The 19401-nt window shown below is 46.8% G+C and overlaps 1 protein-coding gene and 1 long non-coding RNA gene across 6 annotated transcripts in view; one reads left to right on the top strand and one right to left on the bottom strand.

The window, feature by feature from the left end:
• The window catches only part of UACA (uveal autoantigen with coiled-coil domains and ankyrin repeats), a 54639-nt gene that overhangs the window by 3197 nt on the left and 32041 nt on the right, over positions 1-19401 (bottom strand). For 3 of the 5 annotated variants that reach the window (XM_081171020.1, XM_081171017.1, XM_081171021.1), the window contains exons 3-18: positions 16659-16747; positions 15727-15791; positions 14472-14529; positions 13682-13752; positions 13478-13584; positions 12257-12438; positions 11722-11762; positions 10920-11009; positions 9084-9191; positions 8826-8858; positions 8159-8257; positions 7190-7226; positions 6177-6229; positions 2564-5290; positions 1176-1328; positions 151-216 (exon numbers count right to left, since the gene is read on the bottom strand). In XM_081171020.1, coding sequence (XP_081027146.1) covers positions 151-216; positions 1176-1328; positions 2564-5290; positions 6177-6229; positions 7190-7226; positions 8159-8257; positions 8826-8858; positions 9084-9191; positions 10920-11009; positions 11722-11762; positions 12257-12438; positions 13478-13584; positions 13682-13752; positions 14472-14529; positions 15727-15791; positions 16659-16747 — 3979 coding nt within the window. The remainder of the gene's footprint in view (positions 1-150; positions 217-1175; positions 1329-2563; positions 5291-6176; positions 6230-7189; positions 7227-8158; positions 8258-8825; positions 8859-9083; positions 9192-10919; positions 11010-11721; positions 11763-12256; positions 12439-13477; positions 13585-13681; positions 13753-14471; positions 14530-15726; positions 15792-16658; positions 16748-19401) is intronic. The other 2 variants (XM_081171018.1, XM_081171019.1) reach the window with 2 other exon arrangements.
• LOC308573940 lies at positions 150-993 on the top strand. Its single transcript, XR_014002262.1, has 2 exons — positions 150-251; positions 299-993. It is a non-coding gene; the product is annotated as an uncharacterized lncRNA (long non-coding RNA).

Below are 19401 nucleotides of genomic sequence, written 5' to 3' on the forward strand. Positions count from 1 at the left end.
CCACAGGCAAGCTGTGGAACATGCCCCCCGCCCCTCCATGTTGCCTCCCTTGAAGATTTATCTAAGGCAGGTTCAGCAGGCATCAGTCAAAAAGGGTGCGAAAAGATCACCGCCCAACACAGCAGGCGGAAGCAAAAGCAGAACACGTACCTGAACAGCACTGAGAAGGTGCGTCCGATATATTGAGATGACCTCCTGGTGCTGCCTCTCAGCATCCTAGGATAAAAGAGCACACCTGGTCATTCTCCAGAGTTACATTCTCAAAGTTTAGTCTGCTTCGCTAGCCCCCTTGGGGAAGGGCTGTGGTTTACGGCAGGCAGAAGGTCCCCAGCTCAATCGCAACGGCATCTCCAGGTAAGGGTGGGAGAGACTGCCTGCCTGAAACCCTGGAGAGCCACTGCTGCCAGTCAGTGTAGACAATACTGGGCTAGGTGGGCTGATGGTCTGACTCCATCAGGCAGTTTCCCATATTTCCTAGTCTTGGAGAGAGGCACAGCATTACAGGGATGCTGGCACCCTACTTCTAAGGCCAACAAAAATCCCTTCATTTCCTAAGACGCCATGCCAGGCATTGAGCTGGAAAGCAGAGCTCATGCCATCTGTTCTGCTCTATCAGGCCTCCTCTCCCCTCAACTGTCATCTGGGGGCAGCCATTGCCTCAGACTGCTGCCGTGGGAGAGCTTTGCTGATTGCCCAGCTCCATCAAGCACCTCCTGTCCCTGAACTGTGCCAGCCAGCCATTATAGGAACAACTGTTCAGAAACTGATGCTGGAGTTCAGGGTTTTTATTTTCCTCTTCCCTCCATGTTCCTTTTCCCTTGTGTGTCATTTATTTTTTAGACAGTAAGCCTGCAGGTAGGGACTGTCTCGCTTTGACTTTATGTAAGGCTGAAGAGTCAGGAACAAAGGTTCTAAGTAAATGCATAATAAATAAAATTGCCCACACACTTTCCAGCTGAGCTTTGCAACCGCAAAGAACAGAAAAAAAACTTTTTTTAAAAAATGGAAGCAAAGGTCATTGGACCTTAAACTGTTTGCCAGCATCATGCAAGACCACAGCTCAAGGGTGATCACCACACCCAGTCCTGCTGTCCCCCCCTCACCCCCAAGCACCAGAACCCTGATCAATGAGACAAGTTTCAGCTACCACCTGACGGCTGCAGTTCACTACTTACGGCCAGCTGCTGCTGAAGGGTTTTCACCTGCGCCTGGAGCACTTCGACCTGCTGACTCTGTCGCTTTGTGGGGAGGCCGCTGTTGTACGTAAGCTGAGAGAGACCGTTAAGGGCCTGTTTTAGCCGCTCCACATCATTAAGTAGCTCAGTTATCTTCAAGAGAGACATTGCCAAAGTTCAAACTGTAAGCCTTTCCTCTGCGGTTCCTCAGCAACATCTACTACAGGGATGGGGAGCTTGTGGCCTGATATTTGGATGACTACAACTCCCAACATCCCTGACCACTGGCTGTGCTGGCTGCAGTGGCTGATGGGAGATGGAGTCCAGCAGCACCTGGAGAGCCACAGGTGTTTCCCATCCCAGACTTACACTTGTGTGACCAAAGCAAAGAAAGAGGTTGAAAGCTGCTTGCTTCCAACCTGTATTCTGCCCTGCCTGGAGCAGAGCCAAGCAAGCAACAGGAAGGTCACCAAAACCCTGGCCCTTTGTTGGGGGCTGGGGCTGGCGGGGGGTGGGTGGAAACAATGCGCTATGATACCCCAAAGTCCCCAAAATTCAAGTCACCAGTTTGCAAGGAAACAAGGACTGTCTCGGGGCCAGGAGCTGTGCATGGATGCACATTGCAAAGGTCTATTAAGGAGGAAAAACCAGGGTTGTCAAAGCGCAGCACACACATTGTTTTGTCTGAGCTGGAGTGGCAAGAAGGTGGCTGTGCATGAAGCAGTTCAGAACTTCACTACTTCTATTATCATTATTAATCTGCCCCCCCCCCACACAGAACACAGGCTGGTGCACAATACGATAAATGCAAGACAGCAAAAATAATTAAAATATGGATAATTTAAAACATGGGCTTTTGAACTAGCCAACAGGAAAGAAGCCCGTTTTGAATTCCCAATGAGCTGAAAGCCACAGGCAGCATCTCATCAGATGAACCAGCTCTGCAGGTCTGCCTCTCATGCAAGGAAATCATGTCTGAATTCATTTCCAATGCAGCTTAAAGGGTGCAGCCCACCCCCACTTCAACCAATCAGCCTGCATTTAGCTTCCAAGTTGATTTGGGCAGGATTCGGAGGTTGCCTGCATCTACTACAGGACCACCTTCACTAGCATGGAGCCTTATTATGTTTTGGACTACAACACCCATCAGCCACAGCTGGCATGGCCATACATCCCTGGGGCTGATGGGAGTTGCAGTCCAAAACACTCAGGCCTAGTCTGGCAAAGGCTGCAGTGCAGCAGCTCTTCCAGGCCTACCTGCTCCCCCAGCAGTCCAAGCGCTGCCTCTCCCACCAAGGATCCCTCTGCATTCATTATCCTCTGCTTTGTGCCTTATATGCTGCTGGCTGGCCTTTAGCCTACTGCGTCCGCCCCCTTGCCCAACTCACCTTGTTGTCTTTGGCTTCCACTTGCTTCGCGGACTCCTGGATCCTTTTCTGCAGCTCCGCAATGGTGCTCAGGGACTTGTCGCACCTCTCCTTCTGGTCCTTGATCTCCTGCTCAATGCTGAAGTTCCTGGACTGCAGGGGCTCCTTCTTGTCCTTGGTGGGCGCCTCCTCCATCCTGGCTTGCTGGGCTGCCTCCAGCTTCCGGCTGAGCTCAGCCAGCTTCTCGGCCATGCTGCCTACTTGCCCTTCCAGCTTGCTCTTCACCATCTTGTGCTCCGCCATCCCAACCACCTCTCGGCTCTCCAGCTCCCACAAGGCTTCTTTGGCACTCTGGATTTCAGACTGCAGCTTGGCAACCTTCTCTGCCCTCTCCTGGCTCTCTCCCTCCTTCTCTCTTAAGGCGGATTTCGCGGTGGATGCTTCCCTCTCCAAGCCTTCCTTGATGCGGAGGTGCTCAGCTAGGGGCACAGAGGCGGCCTTGAGATCAGCCATCTCCCGCTGCAGCTCCTGGGATTTCTGCACCTCCTGCTGGCAGCTGGCCTCCTTGCTGCTCAGCTCCCCTTTCAGCTCTTCAATGGTGCGGCCAAGCTGCCTCTCCAGGGCTTCCACCTGCTCCAGCGGGACATATTGGCCGTGGAGGCGGCTCTCTGCCTCGCGGGCCTCGGAGTGTTGCCGGGCGCTCTCTTCCTGAAGCCGCTCCTTCTCGCACTGGATCTCGGCAAACTTCTGCTGCAGCTCGCACAACTGCTTGTTGAGGCCGTCCATCTTGCTGGCAAACATGCGCTCCATTTCGTGCGACTTCTCCGCCAGGACATAGTTCTGCTGCAAGTCGTTCTGGACGCTCAGAAGCCTGGCCTTCAGCTTCTCGTTCTCCTGGCTGCATTTCTTGCCTTCCTCCTCTCTCTCTCGGCGCTGCTCCCTCTCCTTCTGCAGCTGGCTCCTCAGTTCTTTTGCCGTCTCCTCAAAGCAGCGCTCCTTCTCTTCGAAACTGGCAAGGGGGGCATATTTGGACTTGATGCATTCCTGGATCATGTCAAGCTCCTTCTTCTGGGCCTTGATCTCAGCATGCAACTGGGCCACCTCCTCTTGCTTCGCCTGGTATTTTGCCTGCATTTCGGAACCATTCTCCAGCAGCTCCTGAATGTTTTTCTGGAGGGCGGCGACTTTTGCTTCATGCTCCCGTGTGTTTATGTATTCGCCTCCTTGCACTTGGCTTTGCAGCATTCGCAGCTTCCTCTTCAGGGTCCCGTTCTCATCGCTCACCCTCACAAACTCTTGCTTGACACTTTCCATTTTGTCCTTCAGCTCCAACAGCTCTTGGCCCGTTCTTTCAAGAGTGCTGTTCAGCACTGCCTTGACCTCCTCGTGAGTAGCCACCGGCACGTACTGCTCTTCCATGGTCACTTGAAGAGTGGCATTTTTGGACGCAAACTCGGATGCCTTGGCTTGCTGCTCCCTGTACTTTTGGCTGAGCTCGGCGAGTTGCCGCTCCAGGCCGGCCACGGTTAGCTTCAAGGCTCCCGTCTCCTTCTCGTGCTTCTCCCGGGGGATGTAAGCCGCCTGGAGCTGGCCAACCGTCTCCTTCAAGTGGAGGTTTTCCGCCAGCAGCTTCTCCGCCTCTGCGCTGTGCTTCTGACACTTCTCTCTGCTCTCCGCCAGCTTCTTGTTCAACTCCCCAACCGTGACGTCGCTCGCCCGCTTCACCTCCTCGCTGATCTTCAAAGGCACATACTGGCTCTTCATCTCGCTCCGGAGGGCCTCCACTTGCTGCTTCAGCAGGCTGTGCCCTGCCTTGGCCTTCTCTGCCTCCGCCTGCCAGGCCTGGCTCTGGTGCTTCAGCTCCGCCTGCACTCGCTCCAGCTCCCTGGCCTTCTGCTCATACCGGACCTTCAGCTGCTTGTGCTCCTCTGGCCTCACATACTGGGCAAACTGGCCTCTCTGGCCCTCCAGCTCCGCCCTCAGCCCCTGAGCCTCCGTGCGCAGCTTCTGCCGCTCTGCCTCCGCCTCTGCCAACCTCCGTGCCTTCTCCTCCACTTCGCCTGAGAGCGAGCTCTTCACTTTCTCGAGTTTCTCCGCCAGCTTGGCCGCCGCCTCCTTCAGCTGACCCTCCGCCTCGCAGGCCCTCCTCTCCCGCTTCTCATGCTCCACCTTCAACATGCTCAGCTCCCTCTGCAGTTTCTTGTTGTCGTCCACCAGCCTGGCTTCATCCCTGCGGAACTCCTCCACCAACAGCTCGTTCTGCTTCAGCTGGTTCCTCAGCTTGCCCACCTCAGCCGAGGCCCCCTCGTACTTGGCCTTGGTGTCCTTCAGCTGCTCCTTCAGCTCCTCCACCGCCTTGCTGCCGGTGGCTGCCGCCTCGCTTGTCAGGTGGTCCTTCAGGGCCAGGAAGTGCGTCTGCATCTGCTTCACTTTCCCTTCCGAGTCAAACATCCTCTTCTGCACGTCCTTCAAGGCGTCTTCCAGCTGCTTGATCTGCTGGTCCGACTCCTGCTTTGTTCTCTCGCACTCCGCTGCCAGCGCTTTGCACTCTGCCGCCTTGTGGGAGAGCTCCAGCTGCAGCCTGCTCACCTCCCCTCGGGCCGCATCGTAGCAGCTCCTCAGGTTGCCCAGCTCCCGTTTCAGAGCTTCCGCCTCGGAGGCAGCAGGAGACAGGCTTGGGCTCAGGAGCTCCAGGGGCCTCACCATGGATCTACTCTGGAGGGCAGCTGGCACTGAGGCAGGGGCCTGCTAGAAAACAAGGAGACGGACTTCTTAAGACTCCAGAGAGGGGCTTCTACCAACAAATACACACACACACACCTTTAACTAGCTTTTATGTAGGGCAGCATGTCCCAAACATTGGTCTCCAGCTGTTTTTGGACTACAATTTCCATCATTCCTGACCACTGGTGTTGCGAGCTAGGGATGATGGGAGTTGTAGTCCAAAAACAGCTGGAGACCCATGCTTGGGAAACACGGATGTACGGCATTAGAACTTTCCTACAGCTCAATGGCAGAGTACATGTGTCTTGTGTACGAAAGGCCCCAGTCCCATTCCCCAACATCTCCAGTTGAAAGGTAAGTAGATCTCAGGTAAGTGAGCAGAGAGACTGGGGGGTCACTGCCAGTTGACCATTAGGGATACGGAGCAGACAGACAATAGGCTCATCCAGGAAGATCCTTAAGGGCCTCCTCTGCTCCATTAACATATTTTGACTGTGTAATGGATCTGTCACGGATCACAGTAACCGAGTTACTAAGCTGAGGGCAGAAGCTCAATTTATCTTGCTAATGGGGCAATTGCAACAAGCCTCCCGCTTTCCGCTGATTCCCAGCCAAATAAGTGTGACATCCAAGTAATGGATGAGCCTGTTGTTCATTTCGCTGGCTCTGCCAGAGGACAGTTGCTGGCCCACACCTTCCATTTCTGTGCAGTACACAGCAAGGCTCCCACAGGAGAAGGGACACGGAGCAACTGGACACCATGACGGCATTGTGGAGCCCCAAGAGACGGCCCAGTGACCAGGTGCACCAATGGCATTTTAACATGCTCAACATCATAGGAAAAGTAGCCACACTGCAGATGCCCACGTGGCATTCCCAAATGCATGAACAAGCCAACAAACTGGAGTACCTGTGGTTCTGCAGAATACGTGGAACCCTGCTTCAGCAGAACATCTTCTTTCCCTACAAAAAGACAAAATAAAGAACTCATTCAATCTAACGTGACAAAGTACAAATCTGCTATATGTTTAGAAGGTGGAACACAGCCTGCACTATTAAAAGTTAAACAGACAGCTGCTTCCTGCAAGGCCCTGTAGCCAGGAGCTGAGCAGCTGGGATGTCATAGAAAGCAGGGACCTCCCGCACTGCTGAGGGTCAAGGGAACTGGGCCTCAGGGCAGCATCTATGGAAAGGGAATGGAGAGGCAAGAGAACCACAGAGGCTGGAAGACCACAGAGCAGCAGGCTGATTGGGGCCAACCAATACTATAAATCTCTCTGGTCCTGAAAGCACAAGATCTAAGGCAAGGTGGGGGATCTCTTTCAGCTCAAGGGTCACATTGGCAACTGTGTGGGTGAGGCCAGAGGAAAAAGCAGGTGGGCAACAGATGTAGCTGACTTTTGTACTGTTTGTTGGCTGCACAAAAGTCAAGAGATTTACTCACTGACACACACATCCCTCTCCAACCCTAATCCAAACAAGCAAGAGGAATCATCTCAGACCAAGGTCACCTCCCAGCCAGACAAAAGCACTTGAGAGCAATGCCAGGGAGGGGTGTGTCTTGGGTCAAAGAGTTGTGGCCAGAAAAGAGAGATGGCCTAAGGAGAGCCCTGTGGGCAAGGCAGAGAGGCCTGGACGGCCACATTTGATCCCTAGGTCTGAAGTTCTCCGTTCCTGCTCTATATTATCATTATCATTAAATTTATGAATGGGACATATGTCCCAAGATGATTTACACACAGGGCAGCTTACAACATTAACAGATATAGTCAGCGAACTTTATAGCCCTGCTGCTTCTGTATGTCCCCAAATTACCCACTTTCACTTGACTGCCACAACTGCAGATAGAAGGGCACAAAAACTCCACAATGTTAGCGCTCGATTCCCTTTCTAAAAGAGGTATCAAGGAATAGCAATACTCACTGTTACCAAAACTGTTTCCAGATCCCCCGTGGTCACCCTGAAATCAAAACACACACTTTGGCTCAGAGAGATAACAGATTAACCGTTCACAAGGGTTCGGGTTTTCAGAATGGAACTAGTTTTTTCATAGTCTTAATCCACAGAGAACTTTCCTGAAATGGATATGATACTTAATACCTTCACGGAATAACAGAATTGTAGAGTTGGGAGGGATCCTGAGTGTAATCTAGTCCAACCCCCTGTAATGCAGAAACCTCAACTAAAGCATGCATGACTCATGGCCACCCAACCTCTCCTTAAAAAACAATATTGCTCTATCTTCCACACGACAGACCTCCAGATATTTGAAGATGGGCAACATAGGAGGTTAAGGGGTGATATGATAGCCATGTTCAAATATATAAAAGGATGTCATATAGAGGAGGGAGAAAGGTTGTTTTCTGCTGCTCCAGAGAAGCGGACACGGAGCAATGGATCCAAACTACAAGAAAGAAGATTCCACCTAAACATTAGGAAGAACTTCCTGACAGTAAGAGCTGTTCGACAGTCGAATTTGCTGCCAAGGAGTGTGGTGGAGTCTCCTTCTTTGGAGGTCTTTAAGCAGAGGCTTGACAACCATATGTCAGGAGTGCTCTGATGGTGTTTCCTGCTTGGCAGGGGGTTGGACTCGATGGCCCTTGTGGTCTATTCCAACTCTATGATTCTATGATTCTATATCCCCTCTCTGTCTTCTCTTCTCCAAGCTAAACATACCCAGCTCCTTCAACCGTTCCTCATAAGGCTTGGTTTCCAAACCCTCAATCATCTGGGTTGCCCTCCTCTGCACACCTTCCAGAAGGGTCAGTGCAAGAGTGGACTGAGCCCTGTAGCTATAGCCTTGTCACCCAATAACACAGCTCCCAGTTCCTGCTAACTTAGTGGAGGGCTGCTTGAAACAGAGACTGGCTTCCCCACCAAAGGGTGACGTACCTCATAGAATCTCAGCTTTGACTTCAGAGCTTCAAGCATCCGTGAACTTTCTTCCTGCTGCTTCTCCTTAGCTGTCAGCAGCCTCCTGAGCTCATCTTTCTGAAAGTGAGCAACAAATCAACATGGAACATACTGGTAATGTTTAAGCACTAAGAAATATGAATATGGAAATCATGCAGGACAGAAACATGACACTTTCCAGCCTACTGTAGCTTACAGAAAAATAGGAAGCTGTATTATATAATATAGGAGAACCATTGGTCCATCTAGCTCAATGCTGCCTACACTGACTGGCAGCAGCTGCTCTCCTGGGATGTTCTGCATCCAAGACAGATGCTCAACCCCTGAGCTGCAGTCCTTCCTCTGTAGATCTGATCCATGCACACAAGCACACCCTCCTTTCTGGATTCAGCCTGCAAGGAAGGTTAGCCCCCATGACTCTTGCACTGGCTTTAGGGAGTGGTGTGAGCAGATCTTATGGTGGGTACAGTGGATGCTAAATATGTTATCAGAACTGACCCCAAAAGCAAAGTTCCCTTCCTTCCCTTTTTATTTCAAATCAAATGTTCAGTTGTTGTTTAAGAGAGATGGAAGAATTTTTTCCCTCAGCTTCAGATTTCTCAACAAATAAGTTTAGGGTGGGGAAAAAGAAAGATTTTTTCTTTACCTCGCTTTCGAGATCATCTGCGACCATTTGCTCCTGCAAAGAACAGAAACAGCCATTGGAATTGTATCTTGATTTATATTGTTATATAACATTGTCAGCAGGAAACCTGGCCAACCTCATTCAGTATCCCAGTCTGTAAAATGGGGATAAAGGCAAACAAATACACCATAAACCCATGAACGCACCAGCCCATAAATCCACCAGATCACCCTGGAAGGGCCCTCTGAGCTGCTATCATTGCAAACTGTGTTCCATTACCTCGTTCAGCTGCAGCTGCAGACCATTGATTCTGTCCAATAGAATCCGGTGCTCCTGCTGGATCTCCCTTAGCCTGCCTTTCAAGTCTTCATTCTCTCTTTCTAATTCCTTAAAACAGGGGACATTTCAAAACTGAGATCAGTTATCTCCGGCAGCATTAAAGCAACTGATGGATAACAGTAGGGAAATGGAGGAATTCCAATTTTAATGCACACCTCCCAAATTCACACACTCCCAAACCACTATGCTAACCTAAAACACAGCTGTCCTCCGAAATACACACTTCCCTGCATTCTGTGACACAAGTTTACTTGCAAGATCACCTTACCCGATATAAACACACTCAACCACTTTGATCTGCAGAACCAGCACTATTACAGGGGCCACCCGTTCTGCATTTTTAAGAGCTCCATCTTTAAGTGTGGCAGCACCTACACGTTGGACCTCCCTGCCTATTGACATCAGCTATGTGCCTTCACTGTAATCTTTCCGGTGACTGCTAAAAGCATTTATGCACAAGGCCAGGTGTTTAGAAAGCTGGTGCAACTTTGTCTGTTTTTAGTCTATTGTCATTTTAACTTTCTGAAAGTCTTAAATTTTTCTTAATGCTTCTTACTGATAATTTTATTGATTTAGCTTTTTTACAAACCACTTTTAAGTTTTTTTTCTTTTTACAATCAAGCGGTGTATAATTTTTTTAAAGAAAGAAAAGTCTCCAGTCGATCAGTGCATACGGAAAAGTGCATATTAGGGAAAACAACTTACAAAGATTCTTTATATTAAGGTGCATTGCTTGCAAAGATCTGTATATTAAGAGAAACACACATGAACTCTCATGCAGACTTTTAAAAAATTAATAAACTAATGTGGAAAATGATGCAAACTGAACAATATAACTGCTACTGACGGATTTGTCCACCCCTAGATGTGACAAATCAAAGTAAATCCTAACAACAACCACTAGTGGGCACCCTTCCTAAATATGGCAGGTGGCCAGTAACAGCCCTCTCTCCTTATCCACATACTTAAGAGGCCATCAGCACTTCAAACCGCTGCTTATCTCCAGCCTGTCAACAGCTGAAAAACCAGCTCTTAGAGATGCTTAAAGTGTTTTTCCTCTGACTTGGATATGCCAGACACTGAACTGCTCAGCCCACACACCACAGACAGATGTGCTTAGCTCAAAAACAGGCAGCTTTTCTTACACTCAAACAAAAAAAGGGGGAAAGTTATCATGGTAACCAGTAATGGACCATGCCAAGCATGTCTTCATATTTCATAGAGCAGCCTTCCCGAACCCCATGCCCTCTAGATATTTTGGGCTGTAATTCCCATCATCCCTGGCTGTGCTGGCTCAGGCTGACGGGAGTTGTAGTCCAAAACATATTGAGGGAACCAGGTTGGGGAAGGCTAGACTAGCACCACCCAGTTAAAGCTACAAACAACATGAGAAGAGTAGGAGGAGAAACAAGACAGCCCCAAAATGGGTCCTCATCCAGATCTCACATTTGTGCTATGCAATTTGTACTATGTGCATTTGTACTATGCAAACAAGAACCTAAACAGCCACGTTTTGCTCAGAGTAGACCCACTGAAATGGACCTAAGCTAGCCATCTCCATAGATTTCAATGGGTCTGCTCTGAATAGGACACCCAGGAGGATCCCAGCACAGCTCATTTACATTTACTTGTTCCTATCACCCATTTAACTTTTGTGCCACACCTGTGCAACTTTGAAAAGAACCTGAAAAGCTGGAATCCCACACTTCTTTCAGCGTTTTCTAAAACCTGCTTGCTTGAGAGCATCCCACACAAAGCCCAAATCTCTCCCTTCACCTGTACATTCCGGTGTTCCTTCTGATGCGTCTTGAAGCTCATGTCCTCTAAGGCATTTGGTTGACTCCATTTTGGCAGCATGTTGGTCACCTGTTGTGCAGCATTGAAACACGGAATTGTCAGAGAACTGTGCTAGCAGAAGCAGCAGAAGTGTAAGAGATCCATCAGTCACATTAATCTCAGAAAGCTATCGAGTCTTGGAGGCAAACAGCAGCCCAGAAGGTGGCAAAGGTGGCAGGCCTTGCTCATTTTGAGGAGGCTGACAAATATACGCAGACGCTTACATCTTTTCCTGAGGCCCTTCTTCGGGTCCCGCCTCTGAAGGAGACTCAGAGGGTGATGACAAAGGAGAGGGCCTTTTCAGTTGTGGCTTCCCATCTGTGGAATGCTCTCCTCAGCAAGGTCTGCCTGCCACCTTCGTTGACATCTTTTCAGCACCAAGTAAGGACTTATCTTCTTTCCCAGGCTTTTAATGGACTAAGATGAAGTTGTTTTGTTACTTGTGTGCTGCCAAAGCTTTCTCTGGTGGCTATAGGGATTGGTTTGTGCTGTTTTCATGGTGTTATGTATTCATATTTATCCTTTAATTGTGATTTAAGTCACTTGGAGACCTTCCGGTAACAAGCAACTAACAAGTGAAATCATATTATTGTAATTAGCATCATTAGGGATGGATGAGAGGTCAATAAGGCAAGACTTTTCCTAGAAAGCAGAAACTCCCCCTGAATAAATATTAAGTAGGTAGGACCTATTTTGGTTATGAACTCGCAACAACACATATGAAAACATGCAGAATCCTCACCTTCAGAAGATGCTGTCCTTTCTTCATGACTTCGTAACTTGCTAAAAAAAAAAAGAATAATTTGTTTTCTGTTTAGACATTACACGCAGAGGATTAGACAAAATGCAACACTCTTTCCAAGGGAGTCCGTACCACTGTCAAACAGCTCTTACTATCAGAAAGTTCTTCCTAATGTGTGGTCAGAATATGCTTTCTTGTAATTTCAATCCATTGGTTCAGGCCCTATCCTTCAGAGCAGCAGAAAACAAGTTTGCTCCATCCTCCATGTGACAGGCTTTCAGATATTTCAAGTTAGCTACCACATCATGTCACAGTACGTTCCCCAACAATGGGTAGCAATCGAGTGCAGACTGTCACAAAGAGAGTTCCCAAAGGCCAGTCTCCAGCCTATCACAAATAAAAACTCAAAAGCTGTCCACTCCTGGCTTAACAGCAACTTCTCATGCCTCAAACTGGAACCAGACATGCAAGGAGGTAAATATTCCTCATTTCTTTTTAACCACCCGCTCCTCAACTCCAAGCAAAGGTAACGAACCTTTGTTGGACTCCTCCATGGCAGCCTTTATCAGAGCCAAGATTTCAACGCTATCACCAATCCTTGCATAGTAAGAGCAGTCATGGCCAAGGGCATCCACCAAAGTGACGTCCGCACCATTTTTGAGCAAAACTTCCACAGCATCCTTGCAGCCATATTCACAGCCTAACATCAGAGATGTCCTGAGGATGAAAGAAGAAGCCACATGGGAACATGAGGAGTCTTGTGGAGATGGCACATGCAATGGTGGGCTCTGTGGAACAATCACTACGCTTTTTCTTTTCATCCGCTTGCATTAATATTCCCAACTCTGCAAAACTGTGGGCAAAGGGGCTCCCCATATGCAAACAGGCGCAATAAAACAGTTCACACAATAAACCAGGCATGTGGTGATGTGTAGTCAGTGTGGCATAATGGTTGGAGACCAGAGTTTGAATCCCCACTCAGCCACAAAGCTCACTGGGTGGCCTTGGGCCAGAAACCATCTCTTAGCCTAACCTACCTCACAGGGTTGTCGTGAGAATTAAATCGGGGGGTGGAGAACCATGCACACCACCTTGAGCTCCTTGGAAGAAAAGTTGGTATATGCATGTAATACATAGTAGTACAAGATGAAAAATGCACCTGCAAAATTTCCATCAACTCAAAAACTCTCTCACATTCCATTGGTCTAATACTCCTACAGTAGATCATCCCACAAATGATCACAATGAGATTTTTCTTTTCTTCTTTTTCACAACACGTTTGAGACTTGAGGTGCTTTCCCCCCCTGAAATGCTATCTGCTATTTATTTACCAGTGGCTTGTTGACAGAGGTATCCTTGTTTAAGCAGCTGTAGTTTGAACAAACCACCATTTTCTACACTGAACCACAACAATAAACTATGGTTTGTTCCAACCAGGAATGGGACCTTTAAACCTCTTCCCCCTTGGCCACAGAGGGATGCAGGAAGAGCATAGAAGTCAAAGATTCATCCAGGCTCATATACGTAATAATAAACCATGGTTTGCTGTGACATCTGAACCAGGCCAGAATGTAGGCAGGTAATCAGTCAATTGCCAAACTGAGTCAGAATTTTGCTATCTTTGAAGAAATCCCACCACTTCGGATCAACACACCCCAAGCTTGTGTCCAACAGTTTTATTGTTTGAATCCCCAGAGAGTGTTCTTTGGAAAGCATACAGACACATCACCCACGAGGCGCTAAATGGATGCATTACCGGTTCTGTTTGTCTCTTGCATTGACATCAGCGCCCCTGTCGAGCAGAAGTTGACATATGGCTGGACGGCACATCTGAGTAGCCAGCACCAGAGGCGTCCTCCCATCCTAGAGAGAAGGGGCAGAAAAACATTACAAAGGAAGGGCAAAATGAACTTGACCAGTCCTGGGGAAGGACCCTGAAAGGGGCCTGCATGAGACTTACTGCATCTCTGGCATTCACCAAGGCTCCATGGTCACACAGTAACTGGATGCTGGATGAACAATCTGACATCGCTTTGGGAGACAGAAGGACATCACATCGTTAGTAAATGGGTCACTTCACTACCGGTGGGCTATTTATACATTGTCAGATTTCTATGAATGGCTGCGCCTTTAAGATCTAGAAGCCACAATCATTCTAATGACAAAGGTCCAACCAGGGAACAGCAATTAAAAAGGGCCAATATGCCAGTATCTTCCATGCTTTACTCATTGCACCTGAACTCCAGCCCTGCAAGAAAAGCCTGTGTGTTGTTAGTGGCTCACCTAACCCAACTACACCTTTATCAGTTGCCTGAGGCGCAGAGATAGTGTGGAAGAGAACCTAGCCTCTCCCTAAAAGCTTCTCCTAACTGGTGGTCTGGAAGAGGAACATCAATCACTTGGGGGGGGGGTAATTGGATTGTTTTTGTTTTATCGTGTATTTTGTGTTCTCATTGTGAATTTTTATGTTCGGAACAACTCTATGATCTTTGGACAAAGGGCAGTATACAAAAATAAATATTAAAATAAGAAGTTTGCAGCCAAACTTCCCAATCTAGGGGGCGTCCAGATGTGTGCGTCATATGAAGCTGGAGCTGATGGGAGTCATAGTCTAAAACATTGAGACAACAAATTGGGAGAGGCTGTCCCAGCCACACGTGGAAAATGAGCAGCTATTCATATGCCTTGCCAAATACGGTCTTTTTCAAGGCGTTAGGAGAAATTGCTCCAAAGGAAGGACACTCCCTTACCTGCATCGTGAAGAGCAGTGCGACCCTGAAGATCCACATTTTCTGTAGGGCAGTTGTACTAGGGGAACAGCCAAACACATTTCATCAATACTGTTATTACTATTAATTATTATCGTTGTTGCTGTTAAATTTATTACCTGCCCTTCACCAGCAGGCCACAGGGCAGGTTACAACCATTTAAAATTCAGCTTTAAAAACAGCTAAAACAAATCACTGTCCCAAGAATATGGAATAGGCCTGTAATCTATTTATTCTAACATTTACGGTTAAGGGTTCCTAACAGTGACAGCACTCTCATGATGAAAATATTTCAAGAAACATTTAAATAAGATTCAGTTCCAGAATGTTAAATGTGCTGTTCAGCTTTGCAGATCTATTATTATTATTATTATTATTATTATTATTATTATTATTATTATAGCAGTTTTTTAAAAATAAAAATAACTAAAAGTGACTTACAACAATAAGTAAATCACACATGCATTAAAACCAGCATAAAACAAAATGGGGGGAATCTAAAATGCATTCATACAGTATTTTTAAAATAAAACATCCCATCTACAGAAGGAGGCCAGAGATAATTAAAAGAAAGGAGTCAGAACATATAGTGGCTGTGCTGTACTGTAGATAACAAAGGAAGCTTCCTAATATAGAGTCAGACCTTGATCCACCCAGCGCAATATTGCCTACACCAGCTTTCTCCAGCTAGCTGCCCTTCTGATGCTTAAGATTCCCATCATTCCTAGTAACAGGCTGGAGCTGATGGGAGAGACAATGTAAGAACATCTGGCTAGGGGAGCCTAGCCTACACTGACTGGGAGCGGTTTTCCAGAGTTTCAGACAGCAGCCTTTTCCCAGGTGATGAACATGGGAGCTTCTGTATGCTGTGAGCTATGAATCCTCCCCCATAAATCTTTACGAAACAGAAAGCTTCATACACACAGAGGAATTACTTGCTTATATCTATCCTAGAACAAAGACTCTCAGTTTTCTGCTTGTTTCTTCAGATTTCTTCTACATCCCAATTTGAAAATAACAAGGTTTAGGGTGATCAAAACCTTATTAGATTTTTGGCCATTCCTGCACCAACATTTGGGTTAAGGTGTCCAAACAGCGGCAGCTATAATGTGATGGGAATATTTCAAGGGACAACACACAAAGAGAAAGGAAAAAAGCTTTGCTGTCATGGTTTCCCCTCACCGCCTACCCTGCCTTTTACATGCAACACTTAAACAATTTGTCAAACCTACAGTACCTGCAACAATTTTTGCAGACAGAGTGCATGCCCATATTTCGCAGCAAGGTGCAGACCGTTCCTTCCTAGAGAGGTCAAAGTGACAAGGAAATGCAGAATGGAATCATGAAAGACATGGCAGAGCTTTCATTCAGTGTCTACCACAGACCCCCCCACACAGAGATGGGTTGTGTGCTGAACATAAAAAGGTAAAGGGACCCCTGACCATTAGGTCCAGTCGTGACCAACTCTGGGGTTGCGGCGCTCATCTCGCTTTATTGGCCGAGGGAGCCGACGTACAGCTTCTGGGTCATGTGGCCAGCATGACTAAGCCGCTTCTGGCGAACAAGAGCAGCGCACGGAAATGCCGTTTATCTTCCCGCCAGAGTGGTACCTATTTATCTACTTGCACTTTGACGTGCTTTCGAACTGCTAGGCTGGCAGGAGCAGGGACCGAGCAATGGGAGCTCACCCTGTCGTGGGGATTCGAACTGCCAACCTTATGATCGGCAAGTCCTAGGCTCTGTGGTTTAACCCACAGTGCCACCCGTGTCCTGTGCTGAACATAGCTTGAGTTAAAATACTGACCATGATGTAATTACTGTATTTTATACATCAATTCACCAGGGATGGAAAGACAATGGATTATTTTAAGTCAAGCTACCTTGAAGAGTGACCCAGTTTAGACCCTTCCATGATGTCTCAACTTCCCCATGGCTGCCAGCAGCAAACCCTCACCACAACCCCAGGGATGTAATCGGCAAAAAAGTGGCTGGGAACCCAACAGGGACACTGATACACATCTAAGAAGCTAGTTTACAACAACCCCTTTCCATATTCACTCAGCAAGTTTGAGCAATACATGAAAACATTTGCCCAACATCTTCTACAATCTCTCTTTAGGAGGATCTTATTAGAGAGACAACCCTCTTATTTTAAACAAGGACTCATACCTGCCGCATCTGTAGCTACAATGTCAACCCCGTGTACAAGAATGGCATTCAGACAATCAAGATTCCCTTTGGCAGCTACAACATGGAACCTAAACAAAGCAAAACAGGAAAATGTCTGTGTAATGTTTGCATATACAAGGTTACAATTTAAATGTTTCAAGTGCAATCCAATGTTATAAAAATACAAAAGCAGCACAGAAAAGCACCTGCAGCAGAGAATAAAAAGAAATACAACAAATAGGCTGCTGGGATAACTCAGTCTGGAGAGCATGAGATTCTTAATCTCAGGGTTGTGGTTCAAGCCCCACATTGAGCAAAAGATTCTTGCACAGCATTTACTCTTAGCCTAACCTGCCTCACAGGGGTGTTATGGGGATAAAATGTGGAAGAAGAGAATTATGTACACCACCTTCACCTCATTGGAGGAAAGGTGGGATGCAAATGTAATAAATTATTATTATTATCATCATCAACACCACCGCTGCTGCCGCTATCTATCAATCTATTTCCCACCCTTCATCCTACGATCCCAGGGAGGTTACAATATTAAAACACAACTATAAATATAAATGGGATAAGTAAATGTGAGCTAAAAAGTCTCTTGGAGCCCTCGGGATCTATTAGCCAATTTAATAGGCCACCACCCTTATAGAGAAGCAAGAGGAGGCTGATAGAAATTTAAACCTCAACAGAAATGGCCTTACCATGGCAAAAGCCTTCTTTAAAAACACACACACACACACACACACACACACACACACACACACACATCCCACTTTCATATCTCCCCATCCTCCTCCTGCCTCACAGAGAAAACCCAACCAAGCGTCTCCTGCTATGTCCCGTGGGCCAATAACATGTTGGGGCCATAAAGTCCTGAACGGCTCTGGATCTTGCGGCACCAGAAAGACACTCATCCAAGGGGTTTCTGGATATCTTGGTCTCAATGTGCAGTGCAATCCTACACATGTCTCATCTGAATTAGGACCTTTTGAGATTTAATGGGATTTACTCCTGGGTTAAGCGAGTAAAGGACTGCAGTTCAAATCTTCCAACAGGAGAACAATCTTTTAGAACAAGCCTTCTAAAATCTTTACCCCAGTTTGTATCTGGGATTTGAATTGGTTTTATGTATGTACTGTTGTTGTTTTAAACTGTTTTTGTATTTATAATTGGGTGATTTCTAAACTGTTCTTTTTATTGTTGCAATTTCTTTAACTGTGTTAATATACATAACTGTTGTATATATGCTATATTGTAAATTGCTTTGGGATGCCTCACAGAAAGCAATTCATAAAGAAGAAGAAGAAGAAGAAGAAGAAGAAGAAGAAGAAGAAGAAGAAGAAGAAGAATGTGCAACGGGTAAACCATAATGGAAAGGCAATCTTTGAGTAGCCAGATAGAATGTAGGTTAACCCTGGATTTCTGTTTTTCAGTTTGCTGAGAATGCACAAACTCAGAGATTTCTGTAATTCTCAGCAATCCTTACAACAGCCCTGTGAAGCCGGCCATTGTTATCTCCATACAGTGGTACCTTGGGTTACATACGCTTCAGGTTACAGACTCCGCTAACCCAGAAATAGTGCTTCAGGTTAAGAACTTTGCTTCAGGATGAGAACAGAAATCGTGCTCCGGTGGCGCAGCAGCAGCAGGAGGCCCCATTAGCTAAAGTGGTGCTTCAGGTTAAGAACAGTTTCAGGTTAAGAACGAACCTCCGGAACGAATTAAGTACGTAACCAGAGGTACCAATGTATTAGAATAAAGGGGCTGAGGTATAGAAGAAGATACAGATTTTAAAATAACGACTGCATTCAGACTGGGAAGAGTTGCCAGGAAGGACAGGCCTAGAGACTGTTTGATCATTTTAAGGACCAAGCAAGAGAGAGACAAACTACTTGACCTACATTTTAATAAAGCACTTGAGATCCAGGACAGAAGAGCTCAAATTTACAAGGATATTCCTAAACAACTACTGGATCTCAGATCAAACTACACTGACCTAGCTGGGCTTTTGAGAAGCAACGGAATACCCTACAGGTGGGAGTTTCCACAAGGCCTATCATTCAACTACACAGGAAAGAAGATTAAAATCAAAACGAAAGAGGACAGCCAGAAGTTTCTGCACGACCACGGAGAAGACCTGCAGAAGGGAATAGCAGGCCCTTGGCCTCCACCTGAGTCTGGGAAAGTGCCAGCACCCTCGGATTTAGACAAGAAAGAAGACACCCCATAAAGAGCAACAACAGATTAATACAGGATGTCTCTACAGCTGTATAGTTGGAACATTAATGGCGCGAATTCCCCGGAGAAACGCAAAAGGATTTTCCATATTTTGAAGAAGGAACATTTGGATATAATCTGTCTGCAAGAAACCCACGTGACCAGGCTTCACAGGAAAGTGTTAATAAACAAAAGACTAGGCCAAGAATTTATCTCATCAGATAGAGTTAAAAAGAGAGGAGTGGTGATCTATGCAAAAGAGAATTTATCACCAAAATTTTTGTTTAAAGATGAACAAGGAAGAATCCTGGCAATTGAAATACAAATCCAAGGAGAAAAAGTTTTGATATTAGGAATTTACGCACCAAATGAGGGGAAATCAGAATTCTACAAGAAGCTTCATGAGACATTACTGGATTTTCTGGACTATTCTAACATCATTATGATGGGAGACATGAATGGGGTGGTCTCTACCTATATGGATAAGTCACAGAACCAGAACCTGACCAAAGATGGAAGACTA

Source organism: Podarcis bocagei (genome assembly GCF_964188305.1).
Source record: "Podarcis bocagei genome assembly, chromosome: 14".
NCBI classification, from domain to species: Eukaryota; Metazoa; Chordata; class Lepidosauria; order Squamata; family Lacertidae; genus Podarcis; species Podarcis bocagei.